The 23,087-nt window shown below is 39.5% G+C and overlaps 1 protein-coding gene across 15 annotated transcripts in view; it reads left to right on the forward strand.

Moving 5' to 3' along the window:
• LOC133482742 (eukaryotic translation initiation factor 4 gamma 1-like) overlaps positions 1–22,452 on the forward strand; it is a 61,211-nt gene extending 38,759 nt beyond the window's left edge. For 14 of the 15 annotated variants that reach the window (XM_061783192.1, XM_061783193.1, XM_061783200.1 and 11 more), the window contains 22 exons: positions 1,850–2,806; positions 2,970–3,058; positions 3,199–3,394; positions 4,256–4,389; positions 6,583–6,708; positions 7,455–7,865; positions 7,958–8,104; positions 8,221–8,457; positions 8,561–8,665; positions 8,776–9,060; positions 9,525–9,633; positions 9,722–9,830; positions 10,218–10,432; positions 10,560–10,687; positions 11,805–11,977; positions 12,751–12,876; positions 12,964–13,045; positions 15,926–16,024; positions 16,199–16,333; positions 17,701–17,782; positions 20,283–20,423; positions 20,593–22,452. In XM_061783192.1, the coding sequence (XP_061639176.1) occupies positions 1,850–2,806; positions 2,970–3,058; positions 3,199–3,394; positions 4,256–4,389; positions 6,583–6,708; positions 7,455–7,865; positions 7,958–8,104; positions 8,221–8,457; positions 8,561–8,665; positions 8,776–9,060; positions 9,525–9,633; positions 9,722–9,830; positions 10,218–10,432; positions 10,560–10,687; positions 11,805–11,977; positions 12,751–12,876; positions 12,964–13,045; positions 15,926–16,024; positions 16,199–16,333; positions 17,701–17,782; positions 20,283–20,423; positions 20,593–20,771 (4,265 nt within the window). In that variant the 3' untranslated portion in view covers positions 20,772–22,452. Of the gene's footprint in view, positions 1–1,849; positions 2,807–2,969; positions 3,059–3,198; positions 3,395–4,255; positions 4,390–6,582; positions 6,709–7,454; positions 7,866–7,957; positions 8,105–8,220; positions 8,458–8,560; positions 8,666–8,775; positions 9,061–9,524; positions 9,634–9,721; positions 9,831–10,217; positions 10,433–10,559; positions 10,688–11,804; positions 11,978–12,750; positions 12,877–12,963; positions 13,046–15,925; positions 16,025–16,198; positions 16,334–17,700; positions 17,783–20,282; positions 20,491–20,592 lie in introns of all 15 variants that reach the window. The other variant, XR_009789918.1, reaches the window with a different exon arrangement.
• The last annotated feature ends 635 nt before the right edge of the window (positions 22,453–23,087 follow it).

Below are 23,087 nucleotides of genomic sequence, written 5' to 3' on the forward strand. Positions count from 1 at the left end.
ACTGGCTACAACCTGAAGAGAGACCTTTTCAGGAGAGTGTTATGAAACAACATCAGACTCAAGCTAACCCCCGAATTTAGTTCAGATGATCTAGCAGGATTTACTATGATTTACTGAACTGTATCTCACAGCAGAAATCATAGTCCACTAAGAGCATAAGAAGCATCAAGTGATTTAATATGCCATGGTCCACAGTCAAGATCATTTTCACAATCGTGACATTACCACAAACTGTCAATCCCTCCAAAACTGACAATTCAGGCTTAATGGAAAATTGGTCATTGAGGGTACCAAAACATTTACAGCAACATTAGAGACCCTGTAAAGTATTTTCTGTGTTTAGTTTCTAACTGAATTAAATATGTTTGAAGTGATAAAAACAGCATTAAGTAAACTCTTTTTCTCAATTTCAGTTTTCTGTATTTTTTGGGCATGGCTAAAACCAAGCCGAAGTATGCACTTGGGCTTTCTGGCATGAGTTGGCCCTCTCGCACTATTATAAATACTGAGCATCATTTCATCAGCGGCTATTCGCCGCAATTGGGAGTTATTTAGTATAAATAACTTGGTCCATTTCTACCACTACAGCGTGCAGTTAGCCATCAAGCTATGCCTACAACCCGAAAAAGAGTATCTTCCCTGAAGTGTTATGCCAAGCGAGGGGCATGGAGTGAGGTGATGGCAAGCTGGACGGCTCCGCTGCCGGTTTGCGAGCTCGCTAGACTTGCGATGGGGTCATCTAATAGTTGTTTTGTGTGGGTGCACATAACAGAAACTTCAGGGAACGTTAACTTTTTATTAAACACAGTAACACAGGTTATTCAGTTTACAGCTAACTAAAGACATTTGAGCACATAATGATGTACGATCCTATTTGATTGAGAGCGGAAAACTGAGTGGGGTGTGTTTTCAACGTACTTAGGAGACACACCCACAACATCCAAAAAAATAATAATTTTGATTCAAAATAAAACTTCTGAGCGAGGCAACATTGTGTACAAAATTTTTCTTCAATAATACAATTCTTATTTTTTCAGCTGTTCGGTAAAAACCATTGAGTGGATATTGGTAACTTCAAAATACATTGATTAAGTCAAAGAATTAGATGCAAACAAATCATGGCAGTAGCTCATCTGTAAGGACTTGTGCTTTGGAATAGCGGGTCACTGCAAGTCCTGTTACAGACAAAATGTAAAAATGGCAACTCGTGTTTGTAGAGATGCTAGTCTGCTTCCTGGTTACTGTCGAGGTGCTCTTGAACAAAGCAACAAGCCCACCTCAAAGGTCAAGAGGTGCAGCACTGCTTGCACCCCACTTTCACTACTTGCATGCCTGCATGTGTGTGATTTGGTATGATGTGTGTGTGTGTGTGTAGATGTCTGATATGAGCAACTTGAAAATACATGGAAATACGGTTCCAAAAAATGAGAGACACTAGTCCTGTAATGCAACAGTATTTTTGCACTCAGATCTGCAGAGGAAATTTAACCTAAGTTTTCAAACACATAATGAAAATGTGTTGTGGTTTGACACCAAGGTTGAACTTTAACAGTACTGCAAATCATCATAACTATAGTGAAGTGTAGTGACTGAGCAGTATCATACTTTGGAAAGTGACAGTGGTTGGAATTATCAGTATTGTCAAACCTTCAAAAAGATGATGTTAACCTTTCAGTTTGTCAAGAACTCAAATTATACAAAAAATTATAAACAAAACTAAACCAGAATAAATTTTAAGTTTTGGTAGGTGGGGGATGTCCGAATGTCCAAGATCACCAGCGCCTAAAATTGACCTATTGTACATAAAATGAAAACATGTTTTTGCATTTATTTTTTTTTGACATTCCAGATGATAGAGAAAAACCTTTGCTGCCTCCTCTGTCACAGCCGCCTGATATTGTTAAGGATGACCCGACCCCTGCAGAGGCTACCTCCTCTGACATGAACAATAAGCCAACAATACTATCTCTAATATCAGAAGCACTTGAAACCCCTGTGAGCACCATTTCTATTTCTCCCCCTGTGCCCATTATTCCCATTACAAACATAATGTACACCACCAAACCTCCCAGAGAACTACCCCCAGAGCCCCAATCTGCGCCTGAGGTGCCTGCCTACCCTGCACCCCTTCCTGATCCTATGCCTTCATCTGCAGTTCAGGAAAACCCAGAAAGCACAGCCACAAATCGTGATGTGGTAGATGTGGTGATTAGAGAGGAGGAGGTACAATCAAAGGATGCTTCTTTTATGGAAAATTCTCTTACACTCTCCTCCTCCACAAATGGTGTGGTTGAGGTTGTGTCAGAAAGTCCTTCGCTCATGTTCCCATCTAGTCGCCAGGAGTCTGTTCTCGAGTCTCCCATTGCTCAGCCTGAGGAGCTCTGCCTTTCTAATGGTTTACCACTTCCATCCCCCCAAGATCCAGAGGCCCTTGTTACGAGCACAGAAGAGTGTGAAGACAGCCCCATTGCAGAGCCTGACATTTGTCGGCAGCCTCTCCTTAAATCCTCCAAAGCCGTGACTCAGGCAGTGCCTCCATCAGTTATTGAATCAACCACGGTACCTGTTGCCGAGTCCATTTCTACCATCAGTTTAAATGTTCCTGCTGAAACAATTGCCCAGGCAGCATCCTCGCAGGCTGAGATTGTAGAAACAGATCCTCCTGTTTCCCCGATGCCTCAATCCAATGCCACAGCAGTAATGACATCTTTACTGGTGACAGGCTCAAAAGATGACCATGACCTAGAAACGGTGACAAGTCCTCCCCAGATAGTCCCCAATACCCTTGTGGAAACTACTATGCAAGGTGTGTTACTTACCACTTATTTATAATGTGCATTACATTTCCAAGTTATAGCACTAGTTTTCTCACTTTGTAAAGGATTATATTTTGTCAGTGTTACAGCAAATTTTGGCAAAAACTGTGCTCAGTATTTTTTATTTGATGACTTTTATCCATTTTTCTGTAGCTGCTGTATCTGTGCCAAAGAAAAAGAGGAAAATGAAGGATTTGAACAAAAAGGAGGCAGTGGGAGATCTACTGGATGCATTTAAAGAGGTGTGTGTATGTGATTTCAACCCTTCAACTGTTACAACCAGGATGTGTAATTAAAGTCCCTGCTCATAATATACAAAGAAATTCAGTGGTACGTAATGTTGTAATGTGGAACCATTCACGTTTGTCCCCCACTGTTTCAGGAAAAAGTAGTTGTACCACCAGAACCTAAAGTTGTCTCGGCAACATCATCTGAAACGCAACTACCTCCTCCGTCTCCTGCACTAGAGGACACAGACTTAACCTGGGAGGACAAGGAAGACAAGCTGGATGCTGAGAACATTCAGCCAAACCCTTCCGAGCAGACCACAACTGACAAGGAATATCGGTATAAAGAGGGTGGGTCCATTATACCAGTCGCCAGTCGCTGGCTTTTACTGACAGTCCAGTTTTGACAAATAACTATCTCTCTTACGTGCACATTTAAAACAATTTATTTTTTTATTTTTCCTAAAAATAAAGATGTGTTATATGGTATATCTAACCATTGGTTGAAATGAAAGTGGTGATTTTAATTTTAGCAAACTAATAGAAAGCAGAGGTCATTTCAAAGGACAATTTAAATTGGAGAAGGTGTGCAAGTGTTCACTCATAATGTAGAGGTACTTCGCTCCTGGAAGGATGGTCGTATTGTTACAGTATAGCTATTGTTCCTAGGTGGCTGAAATTAATGATAGTTTAATTATGTTTCCCAACATTTCTTGAGCTAATGCACCTATTTTACATTTGTTACAATAGCAACAGGTGGATACAAAGATTTATTTACATTCTGGCATTTAATAGGAGAGCATTTTATTTGTACTGCCTGTCACTGTATGTCGCTGGCATGGAGAGATGAACAAAAACATATTTGTAATTGAGAATAATTTTCAGGCAAATTAGGTGAAATTGGATCAGTTACGCGACACCCTTGATCTGCTCTCACAGCACACTTGTGTGCCACGTTTAGCAGTATTATTATAATAAACGGTAAACTGCCTCAAAACCAAGATCCATCCATTTTTTTATACTGCTTATCCTCACAAAAAAAAAATTACAAATAAAAGGTTGCAAAGTTTCATTTTGTGCTCAAGTGGATGACACATGACAACATAAGTTATCCTTAAACTTAAGTGTCTGAAGATGTTTATTTAAAATGTAATTTACTGTATTTGAAACAAAATTCCAGCAAAGGGATGCAATTAAGTATTTTATTTTCAGAACAATGGAAACCAATCAATCCAGAGGAGAAGAAAAAGTATGACCGGGGTTTTCTTCTGGGATTCCAATTTATCTCAGCCAGCATGAATAAGCCTGAGGGTCTTCCTGCTATTAATGATGTCGTCCTCGACAAGGTATACCCACTGACGCTAATAACATACCAAAAATCTTACACATAACTACCTTTGTACTGATAGTTTTTTTTAAAGAGGTGATCATGTGTCTTTACATCTTAACCCATCAATAAAACTTCAGAATGGGTCTTACCATAGAAGTATGAAAGACCATTCTTGCAATAGATATTTCCTCATTATTTGAAAAATATTCATCTTCCTTTTTCACCCTTTGAATATGAGTTTTGAACTGTATTTGTCATGCAGATACTGTACATAATTTGTCATGAGATGTGAAGCACAATGGTGGAGTTGGTAGATTGTTTACCCCACAGATATTCAAGGAAACTGTTTCTAATTCCCTCCACCTTGAGTAAAGCCCCACTTCTTACTCTAGAAAACAGCCCCAAAGCATGATGCTGCCACCACAATGCTTCACTGTTAATATGGTGTTCTTTTGGTGTTGAGCATTGTTGCGTTTGCGCCAAACATAACTTTTGGAATTATGGCCAAAAAGTTCAACCTTGGTTTCATAGGACCATGACACATTTTTACACATTTAGGGGATTTGTTTTTGCAAAATGTTGCTGGGCTTGGATGTTTTTCTTTGTAAGATAAGACTTCTGTCTTGCCACCCTACCCCACAGCCCTGACATATGAAGAAGATGGGAGATTGTTGTTACGTGTACTAAAGACCCAGTACTTGCCAGAAATTATTACAGCTCCTTCAGTGTTGCTGTTGGCCTCTTAGCACCCTCCCAGACTTGTTTTCCTTATCGTTTTATTCATTTTGGAGGGAGGTCCCGTTTTTGGTAATGTCGCTGTTGTGCCGTATTTTCTTCACTTGATACTGATTGTCTTCACTGTGTTCCATGATGTATTTAATTTTTTATTTTAATTTATTGTACTTATTTGTGTCCCTCCAGGGGAAATTCAACTCACTTTGATGTATACTTTTGTTTTGCACACCACAAACGGAACCAGATCACACTCATGCAGACATGAAAGGAGAGATTGAGTGAAAGAAGTGGGCAAAGAGCGCCGCACCACTTGAGTTGGGAGCGTGGGGATGATACCTTGCTAAAGGGCACCTCGACAGTAGGCAGCAAATAGACTACCATCTCTCCGACAGCTAGTTGCCATTTTTATATTTTTTTTGTCTGTAGTCAGACTTGAACCCGTGTCATCCAACTCCAAAGCCCATTTCCTCACAATCTGAGTTGTTGCCTTGGAAATTCTTTTGCACCCTTTTCCTGACTGATGCCTTTGAACAATGAAATCCCTCTGATGCTGTGGAAGCTATCTGAGGACCATTGCTAGTGCTATAACATGTGACTGCAAAAATGTCAGGAAAATACTACTAGAACATCTGAACTTTATTTGGGGTTAATCATGAACACTTTTAAGTGGTGGTAGGGGTGTGCGGACTCCCATTTAACATGGGTTTGACATTGAATGGAGAATTCTAAGCCACATCCCCAGTTATAAGAAGGGTGTGTTCTCTTGTGCAGCCGTATTATCTGTTTATTTTTACTTCCCCCTCTAAAATATATATTTTGTTCAATTAAGTCTTAAATTATAGGTCACGTTAATGCTGGGAAAAGTTATTAAATGTTTATTTTTTTAAATTTAAATATTTTTTTTTTGTCACAAAAACCTGGCATTTGAACAATAGTGTGTAGCCTTTTTATATCCACCAGTATAACTAAAAGAACTGCTTAACTGATTGGAGTCCATGGTATGTGCAAAAGAAAACACGTGAAATATGTTGGCCAGGATTCACAAGTTTTTATGTAACAGTTATCACTTCTCTAATTGTGAGAACCATTGGAGGAAGAATGGGGAGTATTACTGTCTCCTACAGGAAACAAATGGGGTGAGGGATCAAATCTTTTTATTTATTTATTTATTTATTTTTATTTTTTTTTTTCCTGTGCTTGTGTTGGTTCTTTTGGTGTTCATCTACAAGTACATGCATGTTAGGTTAAGTGAAGACTAAATTTCCTGTGAGTGGCATTTTTAATTGAGATTGGCTTCAATTTCCAATTGACCCGTTATAAAGTTAAGTGGTAAAGACAAAGAATAAATTAAAAAACGGGCCCTATACAGTATCACGTATTAGAGGCTTGTAACTGAAAACAGAAAAAAAAAATGCCAGTGCAAAATCTTTGTGAGTACGCTTTTTATGATCCGCACATTTTTCTTTCTGTTTAGGCCAACAAGACTCCTCTTCGCCAACTTGATCCCAGTCGGCTTCCTGGAATGAACTGTGGTCCTGACTTCACACCTTCCTTTGCCAACCTTGGCAGGCCAGGTATGGGAGGAGGAAGTAGAGGACCAGTAAGTAATTTTTTTATTTTTTTATTTTTTATTTTTTTTAACTCTTAAAGGTCACGGACCAGCAATTTACCGTATTTTTCGGACTATTAAGTTGCAGTTTTTTTCATTTGGCCGGAGGTGCGACTTATACTGCGGAGCGATTTATATGTGAAATTATTAACACATTATTATATAATTTCACGTTATTTTCACACTGACAACCGCAAGAGGGCGCTCTAGGCCTGTGTATCTGTACCTGCAACTGACAATGAGTCTGACAAAAGTGACGTAGAAGAGGAAGCGGTGCATCGTCTACCTCCGGAGTTGGCGGAGTTGTTTAGAAGTGACACCGAGGATGAAGATTTCATTGGATTTAGTGATTTGGAGTGACACTGATGTTCTTTATGCTTTAGTTATCTGAATAACTGTTGTTACGTTAACATACCAGGCACATTCTCAGTTCGTTGTTTATGTGTCATGAAACGTTAGCTGAATGTGTTACGTTAGCATACCGTACACCTATTCAGCCTTTTATTTTAAATTGCCTTTCAAGATGAAATGTCTGTTCTTGGTGTTGGATTTTATCAAATAAATTTCCCCCCAAAAATGCGACTTATACTCCAATGTGACTTATGTTTTTTCCTTCTTTATTATGCATTTTTGGCTAGTGCGACTTTTAATCCGGAGGGACTTTTACTCTGGAAAATATGGTAGTTGTCCTCTATTATTTTGTCTTCTAATTTTCCCTCTGTCCCATCTTTTCTTAGCCTCCTGGTATGGGTGTAGGCATAGGCGGCCCGCGTCGTTCTCAGCAGATGCAAAGGAAAGAACCAAGGAAAATCATTACCAGCATGTCACTCAATGAGGATGTGAAGCTGAACAAGGCAGAGAAAGCATGGAAGCCTTCAGTGAAAAAAGCAGTGTATGGTTTTGCAGGAGAAAAGGCTGTGGAGAATGATCCAGATCAACTCAAGACACAGGAATTGTTTAAAAAGGTCCGCAGTATCCTCAACAAACTAACCCCTCAAAAGTTCCAACAGCTAATGAAACAAGTTTCAGAACTTACTATTGACACGGAGGAGAGGTTAAAAGGTGTCATAGACCTCACCTTTGAAAAGGCTATCTCTGAGCCAGACTTTTCCGTGGCCTATGCCAACATGTGCCGCTGCGTTATGGGGGTATGTATCAATAGCTTACTAATGTTTGCTCCCTATGTAGACAATTTAATGCTAGATGATTTTTACAATAAATGGCTATAAAATCTTTTTAGCTAAAAGTCCAAGCTACGAATAAGCCAGGAGACACTGTGAATTTCCGGAAGCTGCTACTGAATCGATGCCAGAATGAGTTTGAGAAGGATAAAAATGACAATGAGATCTTTGAGAAGAAGCAGAGAGAGCTGGAGGCTGCTGAAGGGGTATAATACCAAGTATTTTTGTGTATTTTTTTATTGTAATTCTGTACACTATAAACTAACCTTCTTGTTTTAATTAATACATCTTCATCAACTAAACTACTTTTTCCCCATAACAGGATGAGGAGAAGCAAAGGTTAATTGAGGATCTTGAAGTGTCTAAAAACAAGGCTAGGAGGCGCTCACTTGGTAATATTAAATTCATCGGTGAACTATTCAAACTTAAGATGCTCACAGAAGTCATCATGCATGACTGCATTGTAAAGCTACTAAAAAACCATGATGAGGAGTCCCTGGAGTGCCTGTGCAGACTATTATCCACTATTGGAAAGGATCTAGACTTTGAAAAGGCCAAGGTACAGCCTACACTTGTAGTTCAATACATCAACTTGCAAAGATGGGAATGTACAAAACAAAATTACACTAAAACACTGACCAATGTTTTGGAATGGTCTTTAGCATTTCATGGACCAGTATTTCAATCAGATGGAGAAAGTAATAAAGGAAAAGAAGACCAGCTCCAGGATCCGCTTTATGTTGCAAGATGTGATGGACCTTCGACGGGTAAACATAAATTACAGTTTGTCAAATTTTGTGTGTAACTGTTTTGGACTATAGTTCTCTGTTTAGGGTTAACATTTATTGTGCATTAATTCTCTCTCGTGCCATCTCAGAATAATTGGATGTCCAGACGACGTGACCAAGGCCCAAAGACGATTGACCAGATCCACAAAGAAGCTGAGCTGGAGGAGCACAGAGAGCAGATGAAAGTGCAGCATGCCCTCATCTCCAAGAAAGAATCTTTTGGCGGTCCGGGAACCAGGATGGGTGGCGCAGGATCAGGGACTCGTGGGGGACCTCACACTTCTAGTCGTGGTGTTTCCCCACAAGATGATGGCTGGAACACAGTTCCCATATCCAAGAACCGAACTTATGATGCAAAATTCAAATTCCCAAAGGTAGTTCTTGTCTGTTGTATGCATATACAGTATTTGCTTTCCACCATGCATTAAGCACAATCATGGAACGCAACAGTCCAAATGAACTTGAATTCAAAGCTTGATTTTAAAGTATTTTTAGGGCCTTGCTCTGGGGCACTGAGCAGTAGTCAGGATGTAAGCTAGCATCTCTTCAACAACTAGTTGAAATTTATTTTTGTCCACAGCAGGACACAAACTCTAATCTTCCCATTCACTTTTTAAAATCCACAATATCACTAATAAAATGTGCCTCAATAATACAAAAACAAATATAAAATTGAAATGGTGGAATTCAGAAAATTAAAAACCCCTTAGTACACATCCAGTCATGCCATCTAATCGCATGTCATTTCAAGATTGAGCTAAATGCTGAAGCACCTTTGATCCATCTTTCTTATTTTCAGCTTGAAGTTTGGTTTTAATCAAGAAACTCTTCTTTTCAGACACCTGCTTTTGATATCCACACTCAGTGTCTTGCTCCAGGAGGCAAAGGTTCTTTGAGCTGGGGTAGGGGCAGCAGCGGTGGTAGTGTCAACAAGCTTATCGATTCTGGTAGGTCTACCTGTTGAATATCCCTGTAGCTTTAATTATGAGCTATGATAAGATAAGATACAATCTTTGAGTGTATTGTTCTCCCCAGGCCCAGAATCTGGCTGCCGTACAGCTACCAACACTCTAAACAGGTTCTCACCTCTACAACAGGCCTTGTCAGGAACTTCAGCAGAGTCAGACAGGCGGGTTCCTCAGCGGTAGGAACAGTTGTATAGTGGATAAAACAAAGTTGCAATGGAGTGGTCCTTGCAGACTTGGGAATTTCTTTTTCTTTTTTTTTTTTTTTTAAATACCACAATACTGAAATCATGCGCACATCTTCGCAACTTTTAGGTAATGTTATGACATGGCGGCAAAGGTATTCATGAATTTCTTGCATTCTTTAAAAATTTTTTTTTTTTTTTATGTTCTGTTAATTTTCAAGAAAATAGTTATTTTTCCTTAATTTCAAACAGCCATTAATTGATGATTAATTTCCCCACAATTGCTGGGTCTGTAACTTAATTATAACCACTTCACAACTGGTTTAAGCTTTTCACATCCACCTAGTCCAATAATGTTTGCTAACAATCTCACCTGTACAGAAACAGCTCAAGTCGAGAGCGAGGCGAGCGCTTTGACCATTCTGTGCGCGCCATTCGGCTACATGTTACTGCTACACGCAGCTTCAGTCGGGAAAAAGAGGCGCGGAGTCGGGAGAGAGAGCAACGTGGATCAGCAGATCCAGTCCGCAAAGTTGCAAATATGGCAGATGACAGGGATCGGGGCAGCAAAGAGAGAGCTCTGAGCCGAGACAATGGTATCTATCTGACCAGACTTTAACTCTCGTGTTAATACTCATTTCACGCTATCACCGTTTGAGCCAGTACGAATTTAGGTCTGTGCAGGGTCATTACATTTTGGTCTTGTTTTGTTTACATAATCAGTGAGGAGGGAAACAGCTGCAACTCCTCCACCTCTTCAAACTGCTAACAAGCCGGCCTTGACTGTGGAAGAGCTAACAAAAAAATCCAAAGCCATCATCGAAGAATACCTCCATATTCTTAATATCAAGGTAAAAAATCACCCCTTTTTTGACTTGCATTTGTATATTTCACTTGCCCATAAAGCAGAAGATGTTTTCTATCCCAGGTGACTTCGGGCGAGAGGCAGGTACACCCTGGATTCGTTGCCTGCCAATTGCAGGGCAATAATAAGAACATCCTTTCTGTTTTTGTACATATACATATGTCAGAAATGTTTTTGTAAAAGTTTCTCGTTGTCTAATGAGACAAAGAGGTGCGTTTGAGCGAACTCCAGGCGGGCTACAATGTGCAGTCCTGCTCAGTATTATTGGCACCCATGAAGTTTTACTAAATGTGGACTGTCTCCTGAAGAAAATGAATAGAGTGAAACAGCATTTTTCTATTAATAACGTTTGTTACAAAAGAGCAAATGATAACATTTTATGAACAGATGAAACAATAGAGCTGTTTGGAAATGTACATAAACAGCATGTTGAGAGATGGTGCAATGAAACCTTCAAGGAAAAGAACACACTGCCAACAGTCAAGTATGGTGGAGGATCCATAATGGGCTGCTTTGCTTCATCTGGTACTGGATGCCTTGACTGTATCACACGCATCATGAAATCAGAAAATTATCGAAATTTTAGAGCGAAATGTCTTCCCCAGTGTAAGAAAACCTGGTTTGAGGCAAAGATCATGGGTCCTCCAGCAAGACAAAGACCCAAAGCACGCCTCTGAAAGCACACAGGAATGGTTGAAAAGGAAAAAATGATTTAAAAAAAAATTACATTCTTGTGTAAATTAATCCATTTTATCGACAGGCTATAGCATAACAATGTGGAAAAAGTGAAGCGCTGTGCATACTTTATGGATAAGCTGTAGGTCTAGGATGTGGACAATGCAGTTGTGACAGGTTATCTTGCACTTTAACATTAAAATTTGAATACGGTGTAACTGGCATTCAGGAGAAAGATGCTCAAATACAAATGTCTTTAAAGTAAAGTAGTAAAGTCAAATTCTCAAGACAACCATGTGCATTAAACATTTTGATTCTTTTGTTGTTGTTGTTTATTCAATTGCGGGACAATTTAGTCATGAAAAGAAATAAAAAGAGAAATGTTTCAGCATGCACTGACAGAAGGATATTTTTCTCTGTCCCCACAGGAGGCCCTGCAATGTGTGCAGGAGATAAACTGCCCTCAGGTATTGTCTGTGTTTGTACAATTCGGGCTGGAGTCGACACTGGAGCGCAGGACCGAGGCCAGAGAGAACCTAGGGCGGCTTCTGCACCAGCTCATTAAGACAAGCATCCTCCCAACAGAACAGTACTATAAAGGGTCAGTATGAAACCACAAAAGTTCTTATCATGCATGTTAAACTAACATTTTGTGTTAAACTGGTTCCTTCCTTTTGTGTGCTTTTCAAGTGGGAGTTTGCAGCTTTAAAACTGCTAGAAACATGTTTATGTTAAGAATGTTTATGTAGTTTCACTTCACTGACCCTCTGCTCCCTCACTCTGCCAGTCTCTGACCAAAGCCATGCCTCTCGCTAACATGAACGTTTAGATTAGGGGATGTCGTCAATTATTGCTAACTGTGGGCCACCCACGCTCCGCAGAGGAATTTCAGGGTGCAGATCATGACACACTTTGCATTTTTCATTCAATGACATGATGCATCTCTTTATTTTTTGAATAGCACAAAGGCTAACAATTAAAATCTGATTCGCTAGACGTTCATGTTGAATGGGGATATAGAGACCGGGTCTGAGCCCTAGTGTCAGCAAGGTACAAGGTATTAGGTCAGCGTGAGGCTGGGGGGTTTCAGCAGCTATGTGTGTGCCTGCGAGTGCACGGCACGTCAGTCACGCCTTCTGTCTCTGATTGGTTCTTTTTCCTCAGGCGTAGTTACTACTTAAAAAGTCAAATTAGATGTACAAGATGGGGACAGAGATTGCAGTTTTTTGCTTTCTTCCAAAAATCATTTTAGCTCATGTAACTGTCAGATCATACTGAGTGATTTACCAAATTGTGATTGACCAAAGTATTCAATGACCAAATCAAATTGTAAACTCCCTATTTAAGTCAGGGCATTCTCTTCGTTTTACATAGGCTTCATGAAATCCTGGAGATAGCTGAAGAAATGGCGATAGACATCCCGCACATCTGGCTCTACCTGTCGGAACTGATCACTCCCATGCTCCATGAGGGAGGCATCCCCATGGGACACCTTTTCAAGTTAGTGTCAGACTTCTGTACCTCTTGAATGTTCAGACACGTTGGAAAATTATTTCTAATATGAATGTTAACTGTTGGATTTTACAGGGAGATTTCAAAGCCTTTGATCCCTCTGGGCAAAGCAGGAGACCTGCTAGTCCGTATCCTCAGTTTACTCTGCAAAGAGATGGTGAGCTCATAAGTTTGACTTCACACATCATGTAGAGAGTGGGATATTAATGTCACTCTCAATTGCACCAAACACGGTGAACCTGAGGGATACAGTTTTTTCAAAACTGATATTTTTTTTTTTCTTCCTGATATTGTTATTCGCGAGTCAATTAACAGTTTGGTTTAAGGTATGGCTGGGCGATTATGGAAAAATAATAAACACAATTATTTTGATTGATATTGAAATCATGATTAATAAACATTGATTTCAAAACTTAGTATTTATTCAGTTACCATAACTCAACTGTAAATATAACTTAAAAGAACAACCAGAAAATAAATTACTAACAAGTAAAATAATGATACATTTTTAAAAATTGCAATAAAAAACAATAAATAAAAATAATACCTGCCATTACTGCTGGGCAATGTGCATTCACCACACTGCCCCTAAGAGGCCAAAGCACAGCCTCTTAGGGACAGTGTGGTGCATGCATGGAGATACACACTTGCCTTTCGATAAAAAGAGTAGAAAGAGAAAGTTGCGATTGAACTTTGAGTATAACTTGTTTTTCCCATATTAGATTGAAGAATATGTGTCTGTGGGTATTGTTATTATTATATAACATATATTATTATTAGCGTCACGGTGGCCGACTGGTTAGAGCGTCAGCCTCACAGTTCTGTGTGGAGTTTGCATGTTCTCCCCGTGCCTGCGTGGGTTTTCTCCGGGCACTCCGGTTTCCTCCCACATCCCAAAAACATGCATTAATTGGAGACTCTAAATTGCCCATAGGCATGACTGTGAGTGCGAATGGTTGTTTGTTTCTATGTGCCCTGCGATTGGCTGGCAACCAGTTCAGGGTGAACCCCGCCTCCTGCCCGATGACAGCTGGGATAGGCTCCAGCATGCCCGCGACCCTAGTGAGGAGGAGCGGCTCAGAAAATGGATGGATGGATATTATTATTATTATCTATGTGTTCCTAGAGCCTTTGTGTGTGAATATTCATTATATGAAGATACAGTGGGTACGGAAAGTATTCAGACCCCCTTAAATGTTTCACTCTTTGTTATATTGCAGCCATTTGTTAAAATCATTTAAATAAATTATTGTCCTCAATGTACAAAGCACCCCATATTGACAGAAAAAAAACCGAATTGTTGACATTTTTGCAGCTTTATTAAAAAAGAAAAACTGAAATATCACACAGCCATAAGTATTCAGACCCTTTGCTGTGACACTCATATTTAACTCGGGTGCTGTCCATTTCTTCTGATCCTCCTTGAGATGGTTCTACACTTCATTGGAGTACAGCTGTGTTTGATTATACTGATTGGACTTGATTAGGAACGCCACACACCTGTCTATATAAGACAGAATTGTGGCAAGGCGCAGATCTGGCAAAAGTTACAAAAAACTTTCTGCTGCACTTAAGGTTCCTAAGAGCGCAGTGGCCTCCATAATCCTTAAATGGAAGACGTTTCAGACGACCAGATCCCTTCCGAGAGCTGGCCGTCTGGCCAAACTGAGCAATCGGGGGAGAAGAGCTTTGGTGACAGAGGTAAAGGAAAACCCAAAGATCATTGTGGCTGAGCTCCAGAGATGCAGTCGGGAGATGGGAGAAAGTTCTACAAAGTCAACCATCACTGCAGCCCTCCACCAGATGGAAGCCTCTCCTCAGTGCAAGACACATGAAAGCCCGCACGGAGTTTGCTAAAAAAAAACACCTGCAGGACTCCAAGATGGTGAGAAATAAGATTTTCTGGTCTGATGGGACCAAGATAGAACTTTTTGGCCTTAATTCTGAGCGGTATATGAGGAGAAAACCAGACACTGCTCCTACCTGTCCAATACAGTCCCAGCAGTGAAGCATGGTGGTGGCAGCATAATGCTGTGGGGGTGTTTTTCAGCTGCAGGGACAGGGAGAGTGGTTGCAATCAAAGAAAAGATGAATGCGGCCAAGTACAGGGATATCCTGGATGAAAACCTTATCCAGAGTGCTCAGGACCTCAGACTGGGCAGAAGGTTGACCTTCCAACAAGACAATGACCCTAAGCACACAGCTAAAATAACGAAGGAGTGGCTTCAGAACAACTCCTTGACTGTCTTTGAATGGCCCACCGAGAGCCCTGACTTAAACCCAATTGAGCATCTCTTGAGAGACCTGAAAATTGCTGTCCACCAACATTCATTATCCGACCTGACAACTGGACAAGATCTGCAAGGAAGAATGGTAGAGGATCCCCAAATCCAGGTGTAAAATAACTTGTTGCATCATTCCCAAAAAGACTCATGGCTGTATTAGCTCAAAAGGGTGCTTCTACTACCATAAATACTCAGCAAAGGGTCTGAATACTTATGTCTGTGTGATATTTCAGTTTTTTATTTATTTATTTTTTAGTAAATCTACAAAAATTTCAACAATTCCATTTTTTTCTGTCAATATGGGGTGCTGTGTGTACATTAATGAGGGGAAAAAAGAATGATTTTAGCAAATGGCTGCAAATTTAAGGGGGTCTATGTATAGAGCAAAAACATAGGAATGGAACATAAAACATAAAGTGGGTATTCTTTGGACATGAATATGCTGATTTGTATTTATTTTTAAATATTTTTTTTTTTTTTTAAATGCAGATACTTTACATAGGCTATCTCCTGTTCACACATATCACATTTGTAAGTGAATCTGTAGAAAGTTCTCTTCGGTCAAATCAAAGCCTTACAATTGTGAAACTTGTATTAAAATTGTGAGAATACCATACTTTGACTGTGGGTGTCTTTTTATTTCATGAGGAGGTGGTGCTTATGGCACTCTTGTGCCTTTTCTTTTAAGAGACCGGTTATTGGTAAGATGTGTTTTTAAATGATGATTGTAAATGTGTATATCCCACATCCAGAGCCATAACAAGGTGGGCACAATGTGGAGGGAGGCAGAACTCCAGTGGAAAGACTTCCTCCCTGAAGATGTAGACGTCAACAAGTTTGTGACGGAAAAGGTAAGGCATGACCACAAACACCTACCTCCTCATCTTCTACCTACTTTGTTGTGCCTCTTTGAAGTACAGTATCTATTGCAATGGAGACCTAGTTTAAAAATGAAATATATTACTGTTCAGTTGAAATGACTTCATGAATTACCAAACCAGGCAAACATTTCTATTTTCTTGAAGAATGTAGTGTTCACACTGGCTGAAGATTCTGAAAAGAGCAAAACCAAGAAGATGAGCTCTGCAGAGCTGACCAGACAGCTTGAAAGACTGATCCAGGACAAGGCTGATAACAAAAGACTCATTGACTGGATTCAGGTTTGTATTATTTTTTTATTGGGATTTTATTAACATTTGAAGTCCATTTATTCGTGGTTCTGGAAATGACAGCCTTTGAACCGTATTCTTTTTGGAGTTAATGTTTTTTTTCCCCCCACTTAATACATGTTAAAGATATCATGCCCTGCTTGTACTGAGAAATTATATGACAAATCCTATCGTCTAGTTTGGTACTCAGGTGTGTTTCTACTCTTTGGTTGTCATTGTTGACAATGTAACTAGCACTTTATTTAACTCCCCAAATCAATATACAATATACAGTGGAACCTCTATAAAACGGACCCCGATATAATGCATATCGGATAAAACGGACCGCCGGACTGAACAATATATCCAAAAGTAGTTTCCATTTTTGTCGCTTAAAATGCCATTGAGAAAGTCTGTTGATCCAGAATTGGCTGCTGCTGTTTACTGGCGCTGTGGTGCAATGCAGGCAGAGAATAGGACTGACGTATTTCCGGGTCACAGATATACAATAATCCTAGATCCTCCCATGCTTATGTGGCGGCTATGTTGAATGGGGGTCATTGACGTGGCGGCCATGTGACGATGGTATATCTGTTGTCTATTGTACATAAAGCAAAGAGAGAGAGTGGCATGGGTGTGGCGTTAACTCTGAGGAGTACAGTCTTTGGAGTCTGGAACATGCTATTTTTAGTACAATACTATTTTTTAGTATTTTTAGTTCTTTTTTGTCAAGCAATTTGTGCTCGGCAACGGATTTGGAGCTAAGAAGCACACGAATTCCTCGCGGCTCATGAAAGCGACTCGCCAACGATGAGTACTGTACGTCAACACAGTCACCATAACCAATCACACTGGTGTGGTAAGTTTGGATAAAATGTTTTTAAAAAATATTATTTACAATAACTGTACTGTACTGGGCGTTTTGGGCCACAAAAGAAGACAAAACAATAATTTTGTACTTTCCAGTAATATGGGTGCATATGGCTTTAAAAAAGTGCTTCAATGTAATGGACAATCAGCTGGATCGGACGACCCCCCCCCCCCCCCTATTCTGTCGAGGTTCCACTGTACCTCCCTATAATGTAAACTTGTTGAGTGTGTGTTACTAACCAACGTTTCATATCTTTAATGTATCATATTAAAAGCAGATTCTTCTTTATTAGCGAAGGTGGCTCGCACCCAGGGTTGTTATTTTAACATTCTAAGATCATCAAAGCAAAATATTTGTTTGAGAGAAATGTTGGAGTCATCATGCTTGTCTTCGATTAGACGCCTACTCGGGTAGCTCTTAACATTGTTTTCATTTCGTGGTTTGTTACTGATGCTGCCGAAATGGCACTTGTGTTAAGCATGTAAGCATACCAATGTTTGTCTTTTAGGCCAACCTGGATGAGCAGCAGATAACCTCCAACATGTTTGTCAGAGTACTGATGACCTGTGTCTGCCAATCAGCAATCATCTGTGAGTTGCTTTCTTCACCTTCTCCATTCAAAACTATAAATAATTATTGAACATTGAATTATATGGCAATGAGACAGACGGGTCTTGGTTTGTAACATGGAAAAAAAGCAATATACTCTATTTGGACAAACATGTAGGGACACATGGCCTTCACATACAGGAAGTGAAAATTTAAGAAAATATCAAGCTGGTCTCCATTGTGCTGCCATAACAGAATCTATACTTTTTATGGCAAGATTTCCTACAAAACTTTGGAGTTTTTGCCCATTTATCAAGACAAATGTTTTATGAGGTTACAAATCTGGATCTGGTTCACGATCTCCATTCTAGTTCATCCCAAAAGTGTTTGATGGGCTTATTATCAAGGCATTGTGCAGTTCAGTCAAGTTCTTCCACACATAACTTATCTAATCATGCATTTGTGCATTGTGGCAGTCTTACTGGAACAGAAAATATTCCTTCCAAGTTAAATGTATATGATGCTTCGCAGTGGTAAGATGGACAAGGTAGTATTAGAATAAATTAAAGCAGCACAGTAACCCAGTGGTTAGCATGTCTGCGTCATTGCTCTCAGGTCCATTGTTCAAATCTTGGCTTCCTGTGTGGAGTTTGCATGTTCTTCCTGTGCTTGCGTGGGATTTTTCCAACCAGTCTAGCGTCGGCCCATATTCCAAACAAATTTGCATGTTGGGTTAATTAGCTGTTCATACCCTGTAAACTAGTGGCACAATGGATAATCTTTGATCCATGATCCGTACCGATTACTCGTCATGGTTCGGCACACCATGGTCTGCGGATTGGTTGGTGTGGGATAAAAAAAAACAAAAACTTTTATGTGTTCACATGAAGCCAGCATGTTTAATCCACACTCACTAGTTGAAGCGCAGCTGTAGACAGTAGTCATGGCTAGCATAATAGTGCATGGCTTAAAGTAGGGATGTCCCGATCACTTCCTATCCAATACCGATATTGCAGCCTTGAATTCAGGCCAGTACCGATATCAGGAATAATCATACATACTTTACTTATTTTGTGCTGTGGAATGTTAGAAAAGGATTAATGAAGTGATTTTACTCAAAGAACAATAATCAGCAACAGTAGGTTGAAAACTGACCCATTTATTATTAACTAATGGGTTATATAAGGTAACTTTAAAAATAAGAATGTACTACAATTGAATAAGATAAATTATTTATTTAATTATATTAGTAAATCCTGAAAAATATTTTTTTAATTTCAATTTAGCCACTGCCTAACTTAAACATAAGCATATTCTACATTTAAATAGATTAAATAAAAAATGAATGAGAAAACCATGAAAAATAATCTCAATAAATAAAAATACAAATTATACTTTTAAAGTGCAAAATAACTATTAAAGTTCAAGTCTTTTTTTGTTTTTTTGTTTTTGTTTCGTTTTTACTGTCAGTATATAGTGGGAACATAATTTGCTTTCTCCACACGGCAATACACTTGAACTTGGAGTTTAGTTTTATTGACAATCGTTGTTCCTGCTGTGCACATCTTAGCCTCTGAGGGGCAGTGTGATACACGCAATGAAATATACACCTGCAGTAACAAAGTAGAAGTCATGATCGAATATTGTTATGATGACTCGTTTTTCACCGAGTTTGATGTATATATGCCAAATAGTATTTTTATATTGCCTATTTGTATGTGGTTAAACAGCGTTTGTGTACCAATATTCATTATTTTGAGAGAGAACATTGAATTTGCTGCACTTATCTCTAAAAAATTATGAATATTGATTTTCAGATCAGATCGGGAAACCCCTAGTTTAAAGTACTCCGGCGTAGTGCCAGTGCTCACTTTGGTCTCAGCAGACAGACTCACCCGCTTTCGCATATGGGGAGCCGAGTAGCTACGACTCACGAGCCCTCGCAATTGATTGGTAAAGATAGTGCTACAGGCTGGGAAAGCCTGTCTATGTGCAGCCCAGAGCACCCAGGTCTGCACCAAAATTAAGCATATCACCGCGAGGTACGTTTGAAGTGCCAATAATCATCCTGCAGCTAGCTCATTAGCTGGCTAGCTGCCTTCTTATCAAAGCACAAGCTGAGTGATCCACCATTACGCTATCACAGTTTGGTTATGTGGGCTGGCAGTCGCTGGCTAAGCTAAAGTATTGTACTTTAGTTTTTGACAAAGGGTGAGTACTGTCATTTAGGCCACTTTGTCCTGCTTTTAAACCTGTTCGTTATCTGACAGCTTAAATTACTGTACATAACTGTTTTTATATTCTTTCCCTCTCTAGTAAATAACATTTACCACCTAAAATTATTATTGTTGCTTATTTAAAAAGGGTTGATTTGGAAAAAAAACAACAATATATATTCCTGTTTCCTGAGCTCAGTAAAGTCCTTAAAGTCCTTTTGTGTAAAAGACTCAAAAGACTTCCAGTTAAACTGCTGCATGCAATCACCACTATGTACGAGCCATAATGTCCTGCTGACTTAGGTTTTTTGAAAATGACTTTCAGGTGAGAATCCCTACAAGGTGAATGAGGAGATGATCAATCACAGGGCCAAGTTGCTGCAGAAATTCCTAACGGATTTGCAGAAGGAGTTGCAAGCTCTCTACGCCTTACAGGCTCTGATGGTGCACATGGAGCAGCCAGCCAGTGAGTGACTGAGTAGAAACTAATGGAACATTTGCATAGGTTATTATTTGCTCCGTTGTTCATCAAGGTATTTGATTGCTTCTTTAAACTGCCATGAATATCTGTGCTGTGATTAATTCATGTAATGACAAAAAAGGTGATTCTTCTTCTTCTCTTGTCCCACTATCAGATCTGCTGCGAATGTTCTTTGACACTCTTTACGATGAGGAGGTAATCAAAGATGACGCCTTCTTCAAGTGGGAATCGTGCAAGGACCCCGCTGAGCAGCAGGGCAAGGGCGTGGCTCTCAAGTCGGTCACCGGCTTCTTCACATGGTTGCGCCAGGCCGACGAATCTGACAACAGTTAGGGTCTCTGAGGTCTGACAGTTAAACTGGTGGGATTTTTTATTGAGGTCCTCTGGGAGAAGGGACGTTAGGAGAAGGATTCAGATGAGCCTGAATCGACAAAATCCTTCTGCTGAAACAGAAAAAAAGCAATAAAACAATCTTCAATTGGAGAGATTGTATTATCGATCGAGTGTTCGATCATGCCATTTTCTTTTTTTTTATTCTGTGCAATTGAATGTCCTAATTCTAATGAATCTATGTGGCGAGAATACAGATATAGTAGTGCCTCGAGATACAAGTGACCCAACTTACCAGTTATTTTTTTTTTTTAGATACGAGCCGTCGATTGGCTGAGTTTTTGCTTTGACCTGTGAGCCCAAACTTGAGAAACGAGTGCTGTATGGCAGTAGGAGGCTCCACTAACTTGACAACAAGCAGCATTTTAGCTGATAGAAATTTAGTAAATATTCTTAAAAAAAGAGGCTTCAAGCTGTACATTGCCACTACCAGTTGAAGTTTACTGAAAAGCTAACTAAACAAAGAGAATGACACTGAGAGAGACACAGGTCGGGGGTCAAGCGAGTGTGGGAGAGAGAGAGAAAGAAGGCTCATTTAAAGTATTATCTTTGAGATGAGCATTTTGCGATAAGAGCATGGCCACGGAACAAATTAAACTCTTATCTCAAGGCACCACTGTAGTGAAAAGGTGGAGAAGCGGGGGCTACATAGCATTTCATCAGTATTTTTAAGACCGTTTGCTTTGAAGTTTGAATCTTATTTTGAAACCGCTTTCCCTCATCTTAGCAACACTATGCTGTTAAATATATAAACATGTAAGAGGCTATATATTTTTGATGACTTCATCCTTTGTGCAACAGTGACATGTTGCATTTGGTTGATCTACATGCCTATGTAGATACTTGGCTTTTTGATTTTTTGCTATTGAATGATTGGAGTGTGCGTGTTTTTTTTTTTTTATATATATAATAAAAGGATAAATATTGATGAAGATGGACATTTGAGACACGAGTTATACCAGTTGTGGACTTCTGAAGACTAAACGCAGACTTCACAAAGACAGCGTCACTGAGGAGAATCACTATGAACATTGACAATTTTGCTGCTGGGGGCAATGATCAGTCGCCACCCCACTTAACTTACACCCTCTGCTGGATCTGTGTTACTTTTTCCTGAACCTGAAGAGAGCAAGAATGAGGACGTGGCCAAGCCTAGCTACCATGCTTGGATTTTAATATGATACTGTTTTTGAAACCTGAAAAGTTACATATTTGAAACTCCACGTTATGAAAAGAATTATTTTTTTTTTTAAATACTCAACGAGACAAATCCGTAGGCCTTTTTGCTTCCATGAGTAGAAACGGCTTTCAGGAATGTTCTGTATATACATCATAGTTTTTTTTGTCCTGCCCCCCCCCCCCCCCCCCCCCCAAAGAGAATGCAAATATATTTTTCCTTTCTTTAAAAACAATGGGGAAGTTTACCCCTCTATTTATTTCTCTCCTCAGCTGGCCGAAGGTGCTTGTAATTATCAGATCCAAGTATAGTAATTGATTGCAGTTTAGCTAAATGTGTAAATAGTTGTTTTTGCTTCATTAAAAATATATTTAAAGAAAATTCTGCCTCTTTTCACATCAAAAACTGGAAGAACTAATAAAGATTGTTGCGCATATAAAATGTTTATACATTGTCTCACCTTTCATTGAGTGGTTAGCACACAAAGGCCTCCAGGTTTCATAGTAAAGATTTTTAGCTTTTTGATGGTTGACCTTCAGCAGTAGGTTCTGTGAAGAATATGAAGGGAAAACGGCACAGCAGCTGGAACTGAGTCCTTCCCAAATGTTTTTTTAGGGTACCATATGCTAAACTGTGGCACCAAATCGTGACAGACTGAGTTTTCTAAAATTAAATGAATAGAAATATGCCATACCACGCTACTCTCACGAGAGAGTGTCGTCGTATCCTATAAACTTGCCACATGCAGTACACACTATAGTACTCTCTAATGCTGGCACCAATGGCATGGTTAAATAATGCTCATATTCATTTTATTTAAAAATATGTGCGTGTACTAAGTGCATAAATCAAATAGGTAAAACCTTGGTACTATCCCCAGCAAGAGGAAATACCTTAAAATATTTTAAGACCAGAAAGAAATCTCATAAAAGTGGCAGTTTTAACATGAATTCATAGTATGTATAGTTAGGCATGATGACACACTATTCAAATAAATATCTATGAAAGGTGTCAAGGAGAGAAAAATCAGGTGCATGAGAGTACTGTACAGTGTATGGATTTAACTAAAGAATCCCTTGTGT

This window comes from Phyllopteryx taeniolatus, chromosome 8 (assembly GCF_024500385.1).
Source record: "Phyllopteryx taeniolatus isolate TA_2022b chromosome 8, UOR_Ptae_1.2, whole genome shotgun sequence".
Lineage (NCBI taxonomy): Eukaryota > Metazoa > Chordata > Actinopteri > Syngnathiformes > Syngnathidae > Phyllopteryx > Phyllopteryx taeniolatus.